Consider the following 22,422-nt stretch of genomic DNA (forward strand, 5'->3'; position numbering starts at 1 on the left):
AGCACTATAATCTGTAACTTCCAGGCTTGACATATCCCTCAGTAAGTCATTACAGTCAAGCCAGGTGATCAACGTTGGTTCAATGAGAAGTGCAGAAGGACATGGAGAGAGCACTACTCGGCATACTTTAAGAAGACCACAGAACATGCCTTAATGACTATCGCCTGGTGACTCTAACCATGAAGCATCATGAAGTGCTTCGAGAGGCTGGTCTTGTTATAATAATATGTTATAATAATAATAGCATTCTGTGATTGTTTTGGTATTGGTATTAGTTTATTATTGTCACTTATACCGAGGTACAGTGAAAAACTTGTCTTGCATACCGTTCATACAGATCAATTCATTACACAGTGCATTGAGGTAAGTACAGGGTAAAAACAATAACAGAATACAGAGTAAAGTGCCACAGCTACAGGGAAGTGCAGTACACGTAGACAATAAGGTGCAAGGTCACAACAAGGTAGATTGTGAGGTCAAGATTCCATCTCATCGTATAAGGGAACCATTCAATAGTCTTATAACAGTGGGATAGAAGCTGTCCTTTAGCCTGATGGTATGTGCCCTCAGGCTCCTGTATCTTCTGCCTGATGGAAGATGAGAGAAGAGAGAATGTCCTGGGTGGGTGGGGTCTTGAATTATGCTGGCTGCTTCACCAATGCTGGCTGCTTCACCATTATAGCGAGAGGTATAGACAGAGCCCATGGGAGGCTGGTTTCCGTGACGTGCTGGGCTGTGTCCACAACTCTCTGCAGTTTCTTGCGGTCCCGGGCAGAGCAGTTGCCATACCAAGCCGTGATGCATCCAGATAGAATGCTTCCTATGGTGCATCAATAAAAGTTGGTGAGTATCAAAGGGGACATGTCAAATTTCTTTAGCCTCCTGAGGAAGTAGAGGCACTGGTGAGCTTTCTTGGCCATGGTGTCTACATGATTGGACCAGGACAGACTATTGGTGATGTTCACTCCCAGGAACGTGAAGCTCTCAACCCTCTCGACCTTAGCACCATTGATGTAGACAGGAACATGTGCTTTTCCTGAAGTCAATGACCAGCTCTTTTGTTTTTGCTGACATTGAGGGAAAGGTTGTTGTCTTGAAACCATGCCACTAAGCTCTCTATCTCCTTCGTGTATTCCAACTCATCATTATTTGAGATACGGCCCAATACTGTGGTACCATCTGCAAACTCGTAGATGGAGTTAGAGCAGAATCTAGCCATGCAGTCATGAGTGTATAGGGAGTAGAGTAGAGGGCTGAGGACACAGCTTTGTGGGGCACCAGTGTTCATAATAATCGTGCTGGAGGTGTTGCTGCCTATCCTCACTGATTGCGGTCTGTTGGTCAGAAAGTCAAGGATCCAGTTGCAGAGGGAGGTGTCGAGTCCCAGGTCTCGGAGTTTGGTGATGAGTTTGCTTGGAATTGAAGGCAGAGCTGTGGTCAATAAACAATAGTCTAACGTAGGTGTCTTTACTGTCCAGATGCTCCAGAGCTGAGTGTAGGGCAGGGAGATGGCGTCCCACTGTAGACCTATTTCGGTGGTAGGCGAATTGCAGTGGGTCGAGGTTGTCCGGGAGGCTGGAGTTAATGCGTGCCATGACCAGCCTCTCAAAGCACTTCATGATGGTGGATGTCAGAGCCACCGATCGGTAGTCATTAAGGCACGTTACCTTGTTTTTCTTGGGTACTGGGACGATAGTGGTCTTCTTAAAACAGGTGGGAGTCTCAGATTGAAGCAGGGAGGGGTTAAATATGTCTGCAAATACCCCCGCCAGCTGATCAGCACAATATCAGAGGACATGGCAGGGACACCATCTGGGCCAGATGCTTTCCTCAGGTTCACTCTCCGGAAGATTGATCTCATGTCTTCGACGGTGACCATGGGATCAGTTGCATTGGAGGCTGTGAGAATGGGCAGTGACAAACCACTCCCCTTCTGTTCAAAACATGCACAGAATGCGTTAAGCTCATCAGGAAGGGATGCGCTGTTGTTGACCACGCTGCCCGACTTCGTTCTGTTGCCTGTTATAGCATGTAAGCCCTTCCACAACTGACGGCTGGTCTGGGACTCTACTTTGAATTGGTATTGTCTCTTGGCATCTCTGATAGCTTTATGGAGGTCATATCTCGATTTCTTGTAAAGGTCAGGGTCACCTGATTGGAATGCAACAGTCCTCGACTTCAGTTGGGAGTAGATCTTCCCTTGTACTACCTCAATGCACTGTTGTAATGAAATGATCTGTATGGACAGCATGCAAAACAATTTTTCACTGTACCTCGGTACATGTGACAACAATAAACCAATTTACACACCTAAAAGTGATAGTGCCAACTAGTGAAGCTACAATATGGAACTATGTAAATGCTAAGAGGGAAAAGAACACACAATTGTCATTGTTAAGCAATCCCACAGCTAATGAATCAGACCAAAGCTCCACAATCGCAACAGTTAATGGGAGGTGGTGGCTTTAAGAACAGCCCAATTATCAATGATGGCATGAGCCAGTATGTCATTGCTAAAGGCCGAAGAATTTACTACCATGTTCAGCCAGAAATGCTAAGTGAATGATTCATTTCAACTTCTTTCTGCAATCGCCAAAATAATAGAACCATCTTGATTCACTACACTCAACATCAAGAAATGACTACACTGGATACTCCAAAATTATAGGACCAGACAAGATCCCAGCTATAGTACTGGAAATCTAGCACTAGCAATGCCTCAAGCTAAGCTGTTCTACAACAAGCACAACCTGGAATTTACCCAAAAGTGTAGAAAATTGCTCCGTCAGTTTGATCTCAACCATCAGTAAAGTGATGGAACATGTTGCTGATGGTGTGATTAAGCAACACATACTCAACAATAATCTGGGCACCGATACCCAATTTGGTTTTCCTCAGGATCACTCTGCTCCAGAGCTGAACCAAACAGTAGAATTCTGGGGTGAGGTGAGCGAGACAGTCCTTGATATAAAGGGGGCACTTGATTGCGTGGGATTAAAGAGCCATAGTAAAACAGAAGTCAATGGGCATCAAGGAGAAAACATTCCAATGATTGGAGTCATGTCTTAAACCAAAGGAAAACTTATGGCTGTTGGAGAGTAATCTTCTGTCACCAAGGACACTGATACAGGAGTTCCTCAGGGCCAATGTTGGCCAACTACTTCAAAGAATTTCCTTCTATTTCAAGGTCAGAAATGTTGATGTTCCCTGAAGATTGCAGAATTCCATTTGCAAATGAAACTATCTATGCCTGCATGCAGGATGACCAAGACAACATACATACATGAATTAATGATATGTAAGTAATATTCAGAGCAAAAAAAAAGCCAGACAATGGCCACCTCCAACAAGAATCTAACTACTTACCCTTAAATTCAGTAGCATTAGCATTGCCAAGTTCTACATTAACATCCTAAGGGGATCACCGGTGACTAGGAAACTCAAACTGGACAAGCCATATACTGTGGCTGCAACAGCAGATCAGAATCCTGTATTCAATGACATATGACACCCAAAGACTTTCCAAAATTCCAAGGCACAAATCAGGATTGTGATGGAATACTCTTCACTTGCTTGATTACGTGCAGTTCTAAAAACACTAAGGACCAAACAGCCTGCACCACCACCTTAAATATTCATTTTGGTAGATGAAACACAGTAGCTGCAGTGTATAGCAACTACTCATTCGAGTTTTCCCAACAGCACCTTCCAAACTTGTGATCTCCACCACCAAGAAGAACAAGGGCAACAGGTGCACAGGATAAGGCAGGATGTGGCAAAAGCAGACTGGGAGCAGCCACTTGCAGGAGAGTGTGCGACATTCAGAAGTGAAAAAGTATGTGGTCATGGACAATGTGTTCTTGTAATGGCAAAGAATAAGACCAAGAAGTATAAGGAATCCTGAATGTCAAAGAACATTGTGGGCTGGAGAAAGGAGTAAAAAGCAGCTTCTACTAAGTTTAAGAACTAAAAACAGATGAGGCCTGCAGGAATATATAAAAAAAACATAGGGGAGTACTTAAAAGGTAATTGGGAGGGCAGAGATGGGGCACAAAATGGCATTGGCAGGCAAGATTAAGGAAAATCCCAATGCATTTTTTGTTAAGGGCAAGAGACTATCTTGGGAAAGAGCAGGGCCCATGAAGGACCAAAGTGGCTGCCTGTATGTGGAACCAGAAGATGTAAGCGAGATCTCAAATGCATACTTCTGTATTCACCAAGGAGAATTTGGAGAATTCAGGGAGGAAAATGGGAGCATTCCATAATAAATTACCATAAAAAAAAGGAGAGGTATTTGATGCCTTAGTGGACTTAAGGTGGATAAGGGGTAAGAGATTTAATTGAGATCTGTGGAAGATTTTGTTTTTACTCAAGAGGGTGTTTGAAACCTAAAACATACTTCTGGAGTTCCAGCAGTGAAGACTGATTTAGATGAGCACTTGAAATGCTATGGCATTGAAAGCTGCTGGCCTAGTGCTGGGAAATAGGATTAGCATAGATAGGGACTTGACAGCCACGTGGACACAAGACCAAAGGCTATGTTTCTGTTCTGCATAACTCTGAGGACTGCAGCTGTTCAATAAGGTGTCTCACCACAACCTCCCCGATTAGGAAGAAGCAATGAATCCTGGCATTGTCATAGATGCCTACTACTTGAAGAATAAATTGAAAAGAATGATTTTCAACTTAGTTCAAATCCACCTCAGATTGGTAACAGACCTTGCACAGAATCCAGAGGAAGCCTAGCGATCATTTGCTCTCAAATTAGTTCATTAAAACTCCATGATACTGCAGTAAACCCCACAGATTTTCCTACCCTTATACCATGGTAAATTGTGTGAAACACAACTCATTATCACACCCTAGCAGTGCTCTCCTTAGATTGTTGCCTAAGCAGAAATCTTTTGGACCATAATCTGAGAAAATATAGATGATAATTTGTACCTTGCATGTCATTATGCAACTTATTGCCAATGCTTCAGGTTTGCAATGATTTTTCTTAGCCTCAAATCTCTCTACATCACAAGTGTTCTGTCCTCTTCAGCAGTGAAATGACCTCTACTGCATTTTTCTCTTTCAATCCTCCACAAATAATTCCCCTCTAGTGATTGGCTCAAAGTCTATTTCTTTAGTGTTAACATTCTTGACTCCATAAAATTGTCACACGGGCAGGACCAATATAATCCCTGCTCATTAAAATGGTTAACCAAAATCCCACAATTTTAAATTACACATGTTCCACTTTATCATTTTGTAAAGATAGTCACTCTAGCCACAGTAAAGAAATGGATGTAATCAAAGATACAAACAATATCTTATGTGATTGTGAAAAGTGAATTCTATTTCTTCTTGTCCTGAAGCTTTATATCATCTATACCATGGTTGACCACAACATCCTCCTCAAATGACTCTCCGCTGTCATACAGGTGGATGGTTCTGTTTGCACCTGGTGGAATTCCTGTGTGTTCAGTCTTAGTTTGAGAATCACAGGCACTGGTTTCTCTTCCCCTTCTCTAGACTACTGCTGCTGGATTACTGGGATCTATTTTGGTTCTGACCCAGGAAACAATGTCTTGTTCAATCATTACTTCTGTGCTTTCTGACTTAAACTAGCTTCTGATTAAGCAATGCCTGATCTTAAAATTTTCATTCTTGTTTTCCAATCCCACCATGGTCTTGCACCTCTTAATTTCCTCCATCCTCAAAATACATGCCTCATCAATTGTGCCCTCTCAAGTCTCCCTGAATTTACTAAACCCAACAAAAGCCAAACATGCCTTCACCTGACAAGGTTCTAAGCTCAGGAATGCCCTCTCAAAACCTCTCTGCCTCTCTTTCCTTAAAGTCTACTTCTTTAGCCAACTTTATGGCAATCTGCTTATTGGCTTAGTATTGATTTTAGGTTTCATGACACGTCTATATGCCATCTTCGCATATTAAAGACACTAAAAAAATGGGAGAAATTGCTGTTAATTCTCATGCAACCACTGCACATTTTTGGTATGTGTGAGCTGCAAAATGCATACTATATAAACCCCTTAGCTCTCAATTAATTAGTCAAAAGGTGTTGTAGTGTGTAGTTCAACAAGTCACATGGTGCTTAACAAACTGCAGATCAATGGTAGTAGGAGCACTATTGTTTACAGATTCAGAACATCAGGCATTGGTACACATCAAGCAGCAAATGCAGAAGCACTGGGTTATATTTCAGATCAATGACCTTTTGCTAGATCTGACAAATGGTTTAGCAACCTGAAACACTGACCTGTTATTAATCATTCAATGAACGCTATCTGATCTCTTGAAAGTTTGCAATATTTCCTGCTCCAAATTGATGGGATCTTACCCAGGCAGCAGGACATTTAGGTGTGTTACTTATTTGTCAACTCTAGATGCAAGTATTAAGGCTATGCTGCTTCACTGTCAATGAAACTATAAAATAGCATTACAGCAAGCACTGTTAATCAAACATGGTGGAGTTCCCCACACTGTCAAAATTTATAGATCAGTTTTACGCAGATGATTTTTGTTATGGTTATTGAAGTTCTCAGTCATGAATATCTACCCATTGCTCAGAAAACTTTGGTCTTCAGAACCAAGCTCCATACATTTGAAATTATCAAATATTTACTTCATCTACACATTGTACGATACGAAAATTCATTTTAGTTTCAATCAACAGCCCTGCCATTCAAGTAGAGAAATTCAGCATGGACTAAAGAGCATGGTCCTGCTTAGGTTTATGCATTGCAGCCACTCTGAATCATCATGAACCAAAATTAATACTAATATGCTGTACATGCAGAATTTTATTAGCAAGTCCATATTATACTACTTACTATTTTAATTTTCTCCGTTGGAGTAAAACAGTCTGTCTTTCCACTGGAGCTCTCAAGAGAGATTTTTTGCAGACTATGAGAATTTTTCATTACTGTAAGCCCAGGACCTGTGTTGCTATTGTTGGATGAAAAGTTGGCCTTGTATTCAGGGTGTTGTACCATTGGCCTCACTGTTGCTGTGGTCACAAATTTTTTGGAACAGAGTTCATCCACACACTCAGCCTCTTTGAAAAATTTTTCATATTTATCTAAGTAAGAAGGTCTCTCTGGAAGCAAATAATAATGGGTGCTGCTAACCTTCTTGCCATCCTTTACTATTGGCAAGATACAAGGTCCCTTAGAGGTATCTTTTCCTTGTGCCTGAATAACTTTGGGTGAAGCATATTTTGGATCGGAGGCAAAACTCTGAGTGGTGGGCATTAACTTGCTAGGAGATGTTGAGAGGTATGCACCTACAGTTAATGTTGCCATTGAAGCTGCAGTTGTCCTTTGCTGTGGAGAACTAACTGGAATTGCCATGGGACTTGGAGTTCTTGAGGATGGCTGGGACAATGGATCCCTGGGAGGAATTTGTGGAGGCTTATCCTCTTCACCTCCAGATGCAGGTGACAACTCACCAGACCAACGGCCCAGTTCATTTCTCCTTAGAGGCCGTGGAGGAATGGGAATCCGTGGTGGGATCTGAGGTTTATCATCAGAAGTAGTTGGAGATACACTTGCTGACAAGGAGATGGGAGTTGGTGAGGAGGCTGGAGTTGAAATAACAGGGACATTAAGTCTTTTCATGCATTCTTGTTGTAGTTCCTCAAATATTTCAGCTGACTGGGAAAAGGTAGTCTGCTTCATCTGCTTTGGTGGAAGGAACAAATTATCCTCCACTTTGGGTTTTCCTTTGCCATCTGTATCATGTACAAATGCATAATTAGTTTCTCCTGATTCTTGATTTCTTGGCAACTGAGGAGTTCCATATTTTGACCGTTCACCAATTAATTCAGTATCCAGACTATTAATGGACGAGACTTCAAAATCATCTTCATCCTGAGCAACATCATCATAGGCTGGAGGTGGAGGCAAGGGTTTGGAATCCCAGTCAACTATAGGAACAGGGTGCAGAGGTCTAGGCAAGGTTCTGGTAGGACTCTGAGGCGGTGTCTTGTCCAGTAGTGAGTACGAGTCCAATACTAGCTTAGCCAGTGTAGGAATAGTACTTTCCAGTACTGGAGATGGAGTGTGACCTGTCTGATCATCTCCAAAGTCAATCAGAGCCACCTCATTATTTGTATGACCTGACGATTTACTCCATTCTGATGGCTTCTCACCTAACTTTGTGGCAGAAACACGAGCAGCAGGTTTGTTGAGTTTTAGAGACTTTGCTGGGCCCTGTTTCTTCAGGCTGAGCTTTTTTAGAGGCAAAGAGCCTGCAGTTTCCTCCCCAATCACAGGGTCATAGACAGGCTCTGAAAAATATGCAAGAAAAAGAAGAAGAAGATTCGTCAAAAGAGGATTTCAAAGTGTTAAAATGTTTACTCCATTTCTTTTCAGCATTAATCCAGCTTTTTTTAATTAATTATATTTGCTAAAAATTAATACAAGTGGAGTTAATCATAATGTGTTATATAGATATGGATGCTTCACTTTCACAAGAAAACATCGCACTTAAAGAGGGCATGCAGCTCAAGCAATCTGTGCCACGAGTTTGCTAGTGCTGACAAAATTATTTCACTCCCCTGCTCTCTTTCCACAGCCTTGTAACTTCCTTTATTTCAAATATTAATTAATTTTCCTGTTAAAAATTGTTTTGGTTTCAGCCCTTAGGAAAACATTCAAGTTCTAACAATTGTTGCATGATGAACTTTGCCAATTATTTTAAAATCATTTTCATCAAGACACCAAAAGAAATGCATCACCCTATCCTGTACAACACTTCCTAACTTTATAAACTATGAAATAAATTCATGTTTCAATTGAAATAGTTGAGAAATCTCAACTATCTCTTTATTACTGTAGTTTCCTGTCCTTTGAGGCTTCTCTACAGTCCCTAAAGATGAACCACTTGCTCTCTCCCTCCAACCACATCCTTCTTCATTATGTACGTACTTTTATCATTTCTCTGGCCATCTCATGAACCTGTATACAACCTCCTAAAGTTAAGTCATGAAACTCCATTATACATTCTCTACTAACACCTTGATTTCATGTGCTACTTTAGTTTGCAGATGACAAGAATTCTCTGGCAGAGGTGATGAATACCATTTGTGGCAAATAAAAATGTTTTCACTTTATATATTCTTTTCTGCACTCCTGGATTTGGGATTCTTTGGAGACAACTGGTAACTTCTTTAAACTTTGGGTAACATAACTGAATAATAAAATACAAAACAGGTACCTTTGTGACAGTTCTAGATATCTTTGGGTTTCATTTTATTCTAGACCAGATTCTGTTATTCATCTTGCCAAGTTGGATTTTGATTTGATCGGAGTACAACCAAGTTTAAGTCTGACCTCAGCAGAGCTTAACAACTGTGCTATCATGTGAAATCTTAGCATAGTTATAATTCTGCTCTCCAGCCAGAGGACAAACTGCCAGCTAGAAAACTAAAGATCAATATTACTTTAGTTACTGCAGCAGTGAAAATTATTTTCTGCAGGACCTAATAAACAACAAATTGAGAAATTTAACACATCTGTATGGAATTAAAGAAATGATGTACTACTATAATGTCTTGTTCCAGCCAGTTAAAGAACTGAAATAGAACATAACGGCATATAGAACTAAAAAGTAACAAGACAGACAAGAAATATACCTCTTGGGAGTGAACTTTTTATATTTATTTGGGCTAAATGATTGAAAAAAGTTATAATGAAAACAATCATAAATGCATCCTTTAAATATTAAGCTCTATGAACAGGATTAAAGCAAATTAATAAAACTGTGGAAGTATATGAAAAACATGCATTTGCCCTTTCAGAAAGTCAATCCACTGATGAACAAGTATCTTTCTTTTGTTTTCCCTGGTCTATCTCTTAAAACAAATCACCAAATACTACCTGAGAAGTGGTTACAGTGAAATGCACAAAGCGACTATTATGATTATCATTACAGTCAGAAGCGACAGGAGAACAGCATGTTATCAATTGCGAGTGACCACCTGATAAATTGCCAGTATCTTTTTTGCTTTTCTTTAACTAATAAAAACACACACACACACTCAGAGCATGCAGTAAATAGCAGAGTGATCATGTGTAAAACTGATAAAACCAGAAAAAGAGCAGAGAAATTGAGACACAAAGCTTCTTATACTATTTCAGATTACAAGTTCACAACAGAAACACAGAAATGGATCAAAACCTAAATTTTCAATGCTGGAGGTGACAGCACTGAGCTTAACCTTTGGTAAAATATTATAATTCTAAAGAACATTATTTATCTAGAAATATTGTTGGTTTTGGAAATCAAAAATAAAGTGAAAATGCTGGAAACACACTGCAGGACAGATAGCATTCTTTGGAAAGAGAAATAGAGTTAACATTTTAGGACAAAGACTCTTTGTCAGAACCTTTTTTCAATCTAAAGCAATAACTTTGTTTATCTTTCACAGATGCTGCTTGACCTACTGTATATTTCCAGCAGTTTCAACAGCTGGTATTTTTGTTTGCTCCCTGGTTTCCCAGTTCAAACAGGTACAATTCTACACTGCAGCCTACCTAATATTCAAGAACAAACAAAGACACTGTTCACCTTTGTGAAAACTGTTGTAACCGATTGTTAGAAACTTAATTTCATCAATCATGTACTCTGTCATAGATCCACCACAGTGTTCTGCTATACTGTTGTGAAAGATTAGATTTTTACAGCTGGATACTCATGACAATAACATCTTCAATAGTTAAAGATGTGGATAAAGAAATGCACCCCTCACTTCATTAAATGCAGATGAATTTGTAACTTCTGAGCAGGACTGCCAAATCAGAGGTAATTTTATATTGTTATCCTCCCTGAACTCTTGCAGGTAACAGACAGATGATCTCATCAATCAAGACAGAAGATACTTCAACCTCAGCAGATTCAGGCGGAGTATCAGTGTTGATTGCAGATATATCTAACCCACTGACCTATAGGAAAACTTCACATCTTAGCTGCCTGATCAACATGGCTGTGCTTTGCCTCAATGGAATGGGCACGATGCATTGGATGCTTTCTTCATCAATGTCTACTGGAATAATTATAACAAAGAGGTCACTTTTCAGATCCTCAGGAAGTCCCAAGACATTTGACTGTCAATTATTTTTGAAGTGTCAACGGGGCAGAGAATTTGTGGATGAGGTCACATAAATAACAAATGATAGATAGCCAGGTAATATTTTGGTATTCATAGATAAGAATGTAAGAAATAGAAACAGGAGGGAGCAAATACATCTTTTCAATTCCACTCAGCAAATTAAAGATCATGTTGATTCCATGCCTCAAATCCACTTCACTCTATCTATATTTCATATCATTCCCTTGGCATCCATACAATCTATTGATCTCAGCCATAAATGCCTTTTACAAATACATTTGACATTGATCTAGACATCACTGAACTGCACTACTCTTTTCTAAACAGTGTGCAACTCCAGTTCTGTTTCATAGGATTTCTGCCAAGGTAGACAGAACTTTGGTTCAGCTTTCCTTTGACAACTTAAAATTCCTTAAAGTGTGCCAGTCTAAATTATTCAAGCAAGTCACTGATGTCCCCAAGAAAAGAGTATTATTGGGCAAAGCTGGTTCAAGTAATATACCATAACAAAAAAGGTTGGTCAGTAATTTCAATATTACTTAATGTGACGATATAGTATTTATAATTCTTAATTTCAGATTGTTTGCAACTCTTCCAGCTGTAACTAAAAGTACTACACTCAACTGTTGAACAGTTCAAAACTGCGCCCTCCAGAAACAACCCAAGTATAGGAAATCAAAATCTGCAACTTTTCTGGTTTCTCAGTTATGTTACAAAAAATTCAATCAACCTAAAAAAAAGTCAACCTAGTGACAGTAAGCAACCATATAAGCACAAAAGAGAAATGAGAAACAGAGAGTACTAATAGAGTATGCTAGGACTTTGCAGCATTGTTTAATCTCAACACGGCTATAACATGCTTCCAAATGACTGCCAAAGACTGTTTTAAAGCCCTTCGGTAGTTTAAAGTGAATGTTATTGAAATATAGCAGAATGGACATAAAAGGGACATTCTGCTTCAATTACCTGTCCAATTAAAATTTGGAATTCAAAGCAATGGCCAGACTATGTTCAAGTGTGATTTAAGAATAAATGGGCATAACAGTATTTGTACAACAGTGTTGCAATCTCAATTCTGTGCCGTATCCAATCACACAACAAACCCCCATGCCTCTAGACTGGTGGTACATCAGAAAATACCTTTGAAGAGAGGGGCTAAAATGGAACAGAGAGGGCAGGAACATCTTTTAAACTGGAGAAAATGCCGCAACTTACTCTTGCCGAATATTGTTGGCTGAGGAGGACGTGGAGGAGGCTCCTCTGCAAGTGTTAAGAGACAGCATAGAAAGAAAATGCCATGGTCATTAGCACAATCACACTACAGTGCAGAAGTAGACAACTTGCAAAGCACACATCATTTAACCTTTAAGGAGCATCTGGGAAGCATTTATAGAGAAGGAATTAACAATATCACTACAGCACATCTCAACAACATAACTCTATCTTCCTAGCTCAGAGGCCGAATGCCCAGATTTATACTGAGTCTGCTTTCATCTTCATTAAATTTGCTTGTTCCTACTGGATACTAATTTTTGGATAAAGTATCCTACACATATTGTTCACAGTAAAGTTTAATGTAAATAAGTTTCATTGTAAAGTTTTTTTTTTCCTTTATTTAGAGTTCTTACTCTTTGATCTTCCTGGTAGCTGTGTTGGCCTCGTCAGCTTCATATCTAGTCCAAGTACATCTGGAGGATCCATAGGATTGCCCAGGTACAATCTATGAGAAGTTAAAACAGATGCCATACAACGTTGAGCAAATAACACCCGAGGAATCAAAATAATCTAGTAATAAGTTACATTGCAATAAGCTCCCAATCAAGTAAGAAGTGAGTATCTGTATTGGTCCAGATGTCAGGTGAAAACTTGCTCCAATTATAGTTGCACAAATTGGTCATAAACTGCAAGTATCCATACAGCAGGAAGTCAACAACTCGTAATTGCAGTATTAAAAATAATTACCATGAGGTTTTTACTGTATTTATTTAGTTGTTTCACAAATATCTAAAATGCAGCTAGTCAAAGATTACAAGTACTGCAAAAAAATAGCCACTATGAAAAATTGCCTCTTCAACTTAGTACATTTAGGAGTGACGCTACATAGGAAGACAAGTAATGCGCAAGACTGAAGGTGGCCATAATAATGATCCCTGTGTTGAGTAAATAAGACATCCAACAAAGCCTTTGGAACCAAAGGGATTTTAAAATGATCAACTTAAAATGTACTTCAAATGTGTGTTAAATGAGATTTAAACACTGGATTGTTGGGCAGATAAGCCAATTGATAATTCCAAAATCTGCCTACTTGAGGAAAGGTGACTGATGGTTCTGTGTATGCCATTAAACAGAAGAAGTAAACACATCATGGAGCTGTTCTGTTGAGACATAAAACAATCAGCTTCATTTCATCTGTTTTTGCAAGTTTCACCACAGGATACGAATGCACAGTACAGGTGACCTCTGTGTTACAGGGGAGTTTGCATTCCTGGAAAACTGTTTGTGCCATAACTTTCGTAATTGCAAAACCCTGCCATGTGCGCATGTGTCAAGAAATACAAGTAAAAAAAAGTGTTTATTTATTGACTTTTCCCCCAGAAAAATTCTGTCAAGAGCAATTTTATTCTGTAAGTCAAATTTTAGGTAGTGACTTGTGAATCCTGCAAGGATGAATTTTTTTTTTACCTGAATGGCAGTAACACAGGAATCGCTGTAATAACTTCCAAAAAAGTGCTTCACAAGAAAACTCCAAAAGCAGATCAAAAATGCATAAATATACTTAAGTTGACCAACAGTTCACAATCTAGAGTACAGAGGTCCAACTTCTGGATGCAAATGTAATCATTTGATAATCTAATGTGCAATCCAATCTCATTCCATAGCAGAAATGTTTGCTTTGCACCAGTTAACCTCAGATCAATGTGACATTATTGTATTTCTCCTAAGTCTAACAGACAAAAATACAAAACTGATATTAACATTTTACAATTTATTTTGAAGTATAATAATGTTTGGTATAAAGTTAGTTAATGACTTGAATGAGGTAAAATATTTTCACAAATTTAGCATCTGTCTGCATTTAGGGTGTTTTCGGTGTAGGGAAATCATTGACTATGGAAAGGCCGGGAATGCAACAAGAATCTCTCCTTCTGATCATTAATTAATTTGGAAGCTTGCATGTGTACTTGGTGATGATAGGATTGTGAAAATCCACTGTGAGCGTACAGATATGAAAAATCATGGGTGAAATAGTGGATTCTACTGATGCCACAACTTGGGATTAGTCACTGTCATAGAGAGAAAATAATATGAAAAGAGACAGAATAATGGAACATGAAAGTCATGCAATGACATAAGTGCAAGTTGTAGTTATAAAGGCAAGAAGAGAAGGCAGCAACTTAATGTTTAGTTCTTGATTGCATGTATGCACTCAAAAACAATACAAATAAATACCCAAACAGGGTGTATGTTAAAGGAAAGGAAACTGGCTTTCAAGTATACACACACTCAAAACTATTCAGTGGAGTAAGCCATAGTCTGGCTTGTATGCAAAACTCCTACGTACTCATCTATTTTGTCAGGAAAGCCCCAGCAACGCTCAAGTTTGGTATCTCCATGCCCCGTGTGAATAAAGCTGTTCTTGAGCGGATGGCTGATGTCATGGGCTGAAAGGCCTGCGACGGAAGTCACTGTATTTCGTGGGAACTGTCCCACCTTCAGTGTGCGCTTGTTCTGACCTCTCCACCAATAATTTTCAGCCCTGCAAAAAGGGAGGTAAAAATGTTCATTAAAATTCTAGGACCCCAAAAGGATGACGGTTTTGGCAGAAAGCTTATATCATAAATTGGCTTGTTTATGAAAATTCAATTTAATTAGCAAATAAATTGAGATGCCCTTGTTGGTAGAATTAGTAATTACGCTCTGCTAATGGATGTGCATAATTGTGTTCATGTGTGCCAAATTAATTGACATTAACTTTTGGTTAATATGTTACTGTAAGAAAATAAATCCTCCAGACTCGGTACATTGCCAAGTGGTAGGTTTTGAGGTATTGAAAAATGTTTGCATTACAGGTCTGTTTTTCACACACCATCAGAAAGTATGTGAAAATTATATGTACATTACAAATTCTGGTAATAAAAACAAACAACAAATCCATTAAAATTCTACTCTCCCAAATAAGAGGTCTCATGTTTGCTTTTCAATTCTTGTAGTCAATTGATAGGTAGGAACTGGATGTTGAAATGACAGGACCATCTGCTCATGGTGGCTGCCCAAGGAATTTCTAATAGGTTTAGATCCATCAAATCAAATATGCCATGCCAGAGAGTTTGCTTGCAATAGATTCCAGGAGGAACAGTGTTTACAATTCTTAAAGCAAAAATGGAGCTAATAGGGAGAAGTAGCTGGAAATTAGTGATAAGAGCTCAGTTACCAAAAAGTACAACTGGGGGGGGTGGTGGGGAGCATGCAGAACACGAAGTGAATGTATGAAAAAAAAATTGGTATTAGGAAACAGAAATAAAAGTTATTACAAAAAGTAACCCTCATTTCTGTAAGTCATGGAACATGCTAGAAAAGGCAATTTATCATAGCACAGAGAAGCTGGCAATGTCAGAAACACAAAGACTCTACCAAACTGAACAACAGCACCTCATGAACCTTTCTTAGAAAAGAAACCTGGTTTCCCTTCCGGCAGTCAGTAATGTTGAGGTGCTTGAGAGTGCACAGCTGATTGAAAAAGGCAATAACAGAAAGTCCTGGAGAATAGCCCCCAACAACCAAGAAACATTGCAAGATGAGGAGAGCAGCTGAAATTGCATTTTGTAGATGAACAACAGAAGAGACCACAGGTGGGAGTGAAGGTGAGGTTGGGTTTAAGTGAGGGGCAGCACCTAATTTAATTGAGCTGCTCCTCCTAATTTACAAGCAATGCTCTTAAATGCACTTACCTATTGGATTGGGATGTACCCACCTTCATTCAGTAGCTGAGCCCTGAGAAACCTGACTCAAAGTTGTTGGATTCTAATGACTACTAAATACAAGGAAGAATGCCTCCTTAACATACAATCGTGGACCACGTTCTCCAAAACAACTCATTCTGAAGTTCCAATCCTGTTGTGGTTAAAATGAAAGTAGGCATATTTGCAGCAGGATTGGAGTTGGGATACATTCCACTTTGGGAGGGGTAAGGAGGTGAATGGAAGACAAAGGTTTAAAATCCTCTCCCATACACCAAACAGTGCAGTTTCTCTCTATTCAAATCACTCTAGCCTACTTAGCTGTCTCTTTACAATGCATAATCAGTAATATTGGTTGACAGCCATACATAAAATAGTTGATAAAAGGGAACCTTGGTTCAGGAAATCCTACGTTTTCATGCAAAAATTTGTCTTGTTTTGAAAGATGAAACTTACAATGTTTATAGTAACTTCTCCATAGGAGTATGTATCCAACATGTGTGTTAACTCTTTTAAGATGGTTATATGGTGAAACAGAATAGTAATCCCAGATAGAATAAATACATTACCTGGAGTAGAAAAGATCTTCTATCCTATTCTATTTTTTTTAATCCATGAAGTTCTGTAAATGATGTAGCTTTCCCCTCCATCATATCAATTACACCTTAAGGAATTATGGATGGACATAAACATGATGTGGCTTGTGAAAGGTTTGTCACCTCGTTCTGCATTAAAATGGATTGGTTAAAATGGCCTGCCTGATTAGGCAGCTAATCAGTCATGGAGAAGACCAGGTAGGCTTTACACACTACCTCTTTCCAGAAATTACACAAATTTGAATCTTGGCTTGGAAGGCAAAGCTAACTGCTTGCAGTTGTAAATTAGTTTAATTTTTAATTTATTAAGAGGATGAGGGCCTGCATTTACTATGTTCAAGGTGGTGACAATGAGTTGCATTCTTGAACCTCCACAGTATTTCTGTTGAAGGTACTCCTACAATGCTGCTGGGTCCAGAATTCCAGGATTTAAACCCAGTAACAATAAAGGAAATGCAATATATTTCCAAGGATGGTTTCGGACTTGACAGGGAACCTACAGATGGTTATCATTGTCTTGATAGTAACGGAAGTTGCAGATTTAAGAGGTGCTTTCAAAGTAGTCTTGTCAAGTAACTTCAGTGCATTTTGTAAATGATTGACAATGCAGCTACAATGTGCTTGTGGTGGAGGAGGTAAACATTTAAGCTGGTATCAATCTATCATCAATACTTTGTCCTGGATGGTGTCAACCTCTGGAGTGCTGTCAGAGGTCCTTATAGCCCGGCACCTGGAAAGTATTCAATCACATTCTTGACTTGTACCTTGCAGAAAATGGAAAGGCTCTGGAGTCGGGGAGTGAGTTTCTTTCCACAGGATACCCAGCCTCTGACCTGCTTTCATAGTCACAGTACTTAAGAGGCCAGTTCAGTTGTTCTTTGTTAATCCCATAACATTTCAAGGAAGCATAGGAAATGGAACCATGCTGAGTTACTATGGAGCATGGTAAGCATCATCTGGTGAGCCAGATGCCATACCACTGGGTTTTCCTAACAGTCAGATAGTTGATTATCAGTGTTCTACTGTAATTGGATTTGGCAGAGTCAACGTGAATTTATGAAATCGTGTTTGATAAATCTCTTGAAATTTTTTTTGAGGTTACAATTAGCAGAATTAGTAAAGGTGAACCAGTAGATGTGGCATATCTGGACTTTCAGAAGACCTTCAACAAGGAACCACGCAAGAGATTATCAAACAAAATTAATGTGCACAGTACTGGAGTAATATACTGGTATAGATTGAGAACTGCTTAATAGATAGAAAACAGAGTTGGAAATAATAGGTTATTTACAGGTTGGGAAGCTGTGAGCAGTGGGGTGATGGACAAAGGGATCAAGTGTACATGTAGCTCATTATGGCATGTGAGCAGGATACAGAGAGGCTTCAGAGGAATACAGATAGGCCAAGTGAATAAGAAAGGGCATGCCAGATAGAATATAACATGGAAAAGTGAGAGGCCATCCACTTTAGTAGCAAAAATATAGAAAGGCAAAGTATTTTTTTAAATGGCGATAGATTTTTTTTAAAGATTCATTTTTGAGATGTCAGCACCACGGGCAAGGTCAGCATTTAGTGCCCATCTCCAATTGCCCTTGAGGTGATGTTGGTGCAGTGCCTTCTGTAACTGCTGCAGTCTTTCTGATGAAGGTACTCCCACAGTGCTCTTGTTAGGGACTGAGTTTCAGGATTTAAACCTGGCTCACAGTCTCAAAATGGGTTCAGCCATTCAGGACAGATTCAATGAAATTTCTTCACCCATAGAGTTGTGTATCTTTGAAATTCTATACCCAGGCAGCCTGTGGAGACTTAGTTGCCATGTATATTCAATAGATTTTTGGACATTAAGGAATCAAGGCAATAAAGGGCTAGTGCAGGAAAGTGGCACTAAGTTAAAAGATCAGCCATGATTTCATTAAATGATGCAGCAGGCACAAGAGGCTAAATGGCCTACTCCTGCCCCTGTTTTGTATGTTATTAACTGTACTGGAGCAGCTTGCCTACAGGCATTGCTGATTCTGGAGCACAAATCTTCAATGCTATTCCCAAGATGTTCCCTAATCCCACAGTATTTTTGTATGTGGTGTCCTTAGGTCTTTCTTGATATCACGTGGAAGGAATCAAATTAGCTGAAGAATTACTTCTACGAATCCAGAGATTTTAGAAAATGTTGAGTTGAATCACTTCCTGGCATTTCTGGCTGAAGTAGGTTGCAAATGCTTCAGTTACTTCATTGGCTTTGACACTTTGGGCTCCATCATCAATGAGTATGGAGCCTTGTCCTCCAGTAAGTATTAAGTATGTTCTGAATCTACCCATTTAGTAAAATGATAGTGCCACACAATATCATAATTTAGACACCAGCTCTCAGATGTCTGTGAGGAGGACTTTGCAATGTGAACTGGTCTGATAGTGAATTTGTTCTGTCTAAATTTGGTGCCAAGATCAATACAGGGCTGTTAATCTGATTTCATTCTTAGTCTGTGTTACGTACCATTGCTTCTAACAAACAGCTTCAAATACTGAGACTTATGAACAATGAGATAAATACTGGTGCATTTTCCCAGTTCATTCACTCCCTTTAAATATTCTGGTGAGGGCTCTCGCACAAAAAAAAATGACTACCTTGGTTCATTGCGAGTGCGGGCAAGGTTTGTTGAAGCAGCCAGTTTGCTTTGAGCACCAGATGCAACTCTAACCATCACACTTTGGGGTAGTTTTACATGTCATGAATCAAGAGAAAACATTATTTTTCACAAGTAAAACTATTTTAGATTCTAAAGATGAAGGCCAGATTATGGCTGACACCCACAATGACTGTGTAAAATTGATTCAAGCAGTATTATTGTTATTAATAATTTCACAAAATTACAGGTAATATTATAATTTAGACAATCTCCACTTTACAAGCAAATATGGAATAGCACTTGAAGGAAACCCTTCAGGTTTGAGGAAAAGACAGAGCAAGGAAGAGATGCAAATAGTAATGCACAATACAATATTTCCCGACATAACATAAATAAAAATGTTCCTATTCTCACAACAATTTAGAAGATTAACACTACTCCCTTAGAGTGAACACTAAGGGTCTATTTCTACTTGAGGTCATCCTTAGATTGAGGTGGTACCTCGTAAATAACTACACATCAATATAATACAGGACTGCTATTTGCAAGCCCAGAATTCATATTCAATCCTCCAGTCATCAACTCTGTGAAAGATGCCCTTTGGTCTGCCCGAAACTTCACAAGATCACAAGACAAGGGAGCAGAAGCAGGCCATTCGGCCCATCGAGTCTGCTCCAAGGGAAAAGGAAAAGAAGAAATGAGAAATGGGGAATGGGGGGAGAAAAAAAACTATTCTAATCCCAATTTCCGGCCTTATCCCCATATCCCTTGATACCCTGACTATTTAGATATCTATCTCCTCCTTGAACACCCCCACTGATCTGGCCTCCACTGCTGTACGTGGCAAGGAGTTCCACAAATTCACCACCCTCTGGCTAAAGAAATTTCTCCTCATCTCTGTTTTGAAACTGTACCCTCTAATTCTAAGATTGTGCCCTCTGGTCCTGGACTCACCCACCAAGGGAAACAGCCTAGCCACATCTACTCTGTCCTTTCCTATCAACATTTTAAATGTCGCTATGAGGTCCCCTCTCATTCTTCTGTACTCCAGTGAGTACAGTCCAAGAGCCGACAAATGCTCATCATTCCTGGAATCATCCTCGTAAATCTCCTCTGAACCCTCTCCAACGTCAGCACACTCTTCCTAAGATGTGGGGCCCAAAACTGCGCACAATATTCCAAATGAGGCCTCACTAGTGCCCCGTAGAGCCTCATCAACACTTCCTTACTTTTATACACCATACCTCTCGAAATGAATGCCAACATAGCATTTGCTTTCTTTACCACTGATCCGACCTGGTGATTAACCTTTAAGGTATCCTGCACGAGTACCCCCAAGTCCCTTTGTACTTCTGTACTTTGAATTTTCTCTCCTAGATAATAATCTGCCCGCTTATTTCTGCTTCCAAAGTGTACAACTGCACATTTCTCAACATTGAATCTCATCTGCTACTTCCTTGCCCATTCTCCTAAACTGTCTAGGTCTCTCTGCAACCTTCCTATCTCCTCAATACTCCCTACTCCTCCACCTATCTTGGTGTCATCCGCAAACTTAGCCACGAAACCATTTATTTCATCATCCAAATCGTTAATGTACAAGGTAAAAAGGAGCGGCCCCAACACCGACACCTGCGGCACACCACTAGTAACCGGTAGCCAACCAGAACTAGATCCTTTTATTTCCACTCTTTGCTTCCTGCCAACCAGCCAATGCTCCACCCATTCTGTTATCCTACCTGTAATTCCATGACCTCTCATCTTATTAATCAGTCTCTTGTGAGGCACCTTATCGAAGGCCTTTTGAAAGTCTAAATACACAACATCTACTGCCTCTCCCTTATCCACCCTACCTGTGATTTCTTCAAAAAACTCCAATAGGTTGGTCAGGCAGGATCTTTCCTTCACAAAACCATGTTGGCTAGGACCTATCTTGCCTTGCGCCTCTAGGTATTCCGTAACCCCATCCTTGAGGATAGATTCCAATAACTTTCCCACCACTGACGTCAGACTAATAGGTCTGTAATACAGCGGAACTACATTTGCGACCCTCCAGTCCTCCAGAACCATGCCGGAATCTATCGATTCCTGGAAAATTATCACCAATGCCTCCCCTATCTCTAAAGCCGCCTCCTTCAGAACCCAGGGATGCACCTCATCCAGTCCGGGAGACTTATCAGTCTTTAGCCCATTTAGTTTTCCTAGCACCTTCTCCCTAGTAATCTTAACTGAACTCAGTTCCATTTCGTGAGACTCCTGACTAACCGGCACATTGCTGATGTCCTCCATGGTGAAGACTGATGCAAAATATTCATTCAATTCCTCTGCCATCTCTCGATCGTCCATTATAATATCTCCTGCACCGTTATCAATTGGTCCTATATCAACCCGTGTCTCTCTTTTACTCCTTACATATTTAAAAAAACTCTTAGTATCCTTTCGAATGTTATCCGCCAACTTCCTTTCATAATTCATCTTTTCTTTCCTAATGACCTTCTTAGTTTCTCTCTGCAGGTTTGTAAAAGTTTCCCAGTCTTCTGTTTTCCCACTAATTTTTGCTTCTTTGTACACCGCCCCTTTTGCTTTTATTTTAGCCTTCACCTCTCTCGTTATCCACACATTTGTGCCTTTTTTCCATTCAAAACCTTCTTTTTCTTAGAATATATCTATCCTGCATTTTCCTTATTTCCTGTAGAAATTCCTTCCATTTCTCCTCCGCCGTCCCTCCAGCTAGCTTAATCTTCCAATCAATTTGGGCCAACTCTTCTCTCATACCATTGTAATTTCCTTTGTTCTACTGAAATATCGATACACCAGTTATCAGCTTCTCCTTCTCAAACTTGAAACTGAACTCAATCATATTGTGATCACTGGTTCCCAGTGGTTCCTTTACCTTTAGTTCCCTAATCACCTCCGGTTCATTACACAGCACCCAATCCAAAACAGCCGATCCCCTGGAGGGCTCATCAACAAGTTGCTCCAGAAAAATGTCCCTTAGACATTCCACAAACTCACTCTCCTGAGTTCTATCGCCTTGCTGGATTTCCCAGTCCACCTTCATGTTAAAATCCTCCATAATTATCTTCACATTGTCACTCTGGCATGCTTTTTCTATCTCAAACTGCAAC

General features: G+C 39.7%; 1 protein-coding gene across 1 annotated transcript in view; it reads right to left on the reverse strand.

Moving 5' to 3' along the window:
* Positions 1-22,422, reverse strand: part of LOC127571670 (activated CDC42 kinase 1-like) — a 115,454-nt gene that overhangs the window by 22,973 nt on the left and 70,059 nt on the right. The window contains 4 exon segments of the mRNA XM_052018257.1: positions 6,840-8,296; positions 12,335-12,379; positions 12,748-12,839; positions 14,682-14,876. Of these exon segments, the coding sequence (XP_051874217.1) occupies positions 6,840-8,296; positions 12,335-12,379; positions 12,748-12,839; positions 14,682-14,876 (1,789 nt within the window).

This window comes from Pristis pectinata, chromosome 6 (assembly GCF_009764475.1).
Source record: "Pristis pectinata isolate sPriPec2 chromosome 6, sPriPec2.1.pri, whole genome shotgun sequence".
Classification (NCBI taxonomy): domain Eukaryota; kingdom Metazoa; phylum Chordata; class Chondrichthyes; order Rhinopristiformes; family Pristidae; genus Pristis; species Pristis pectinata.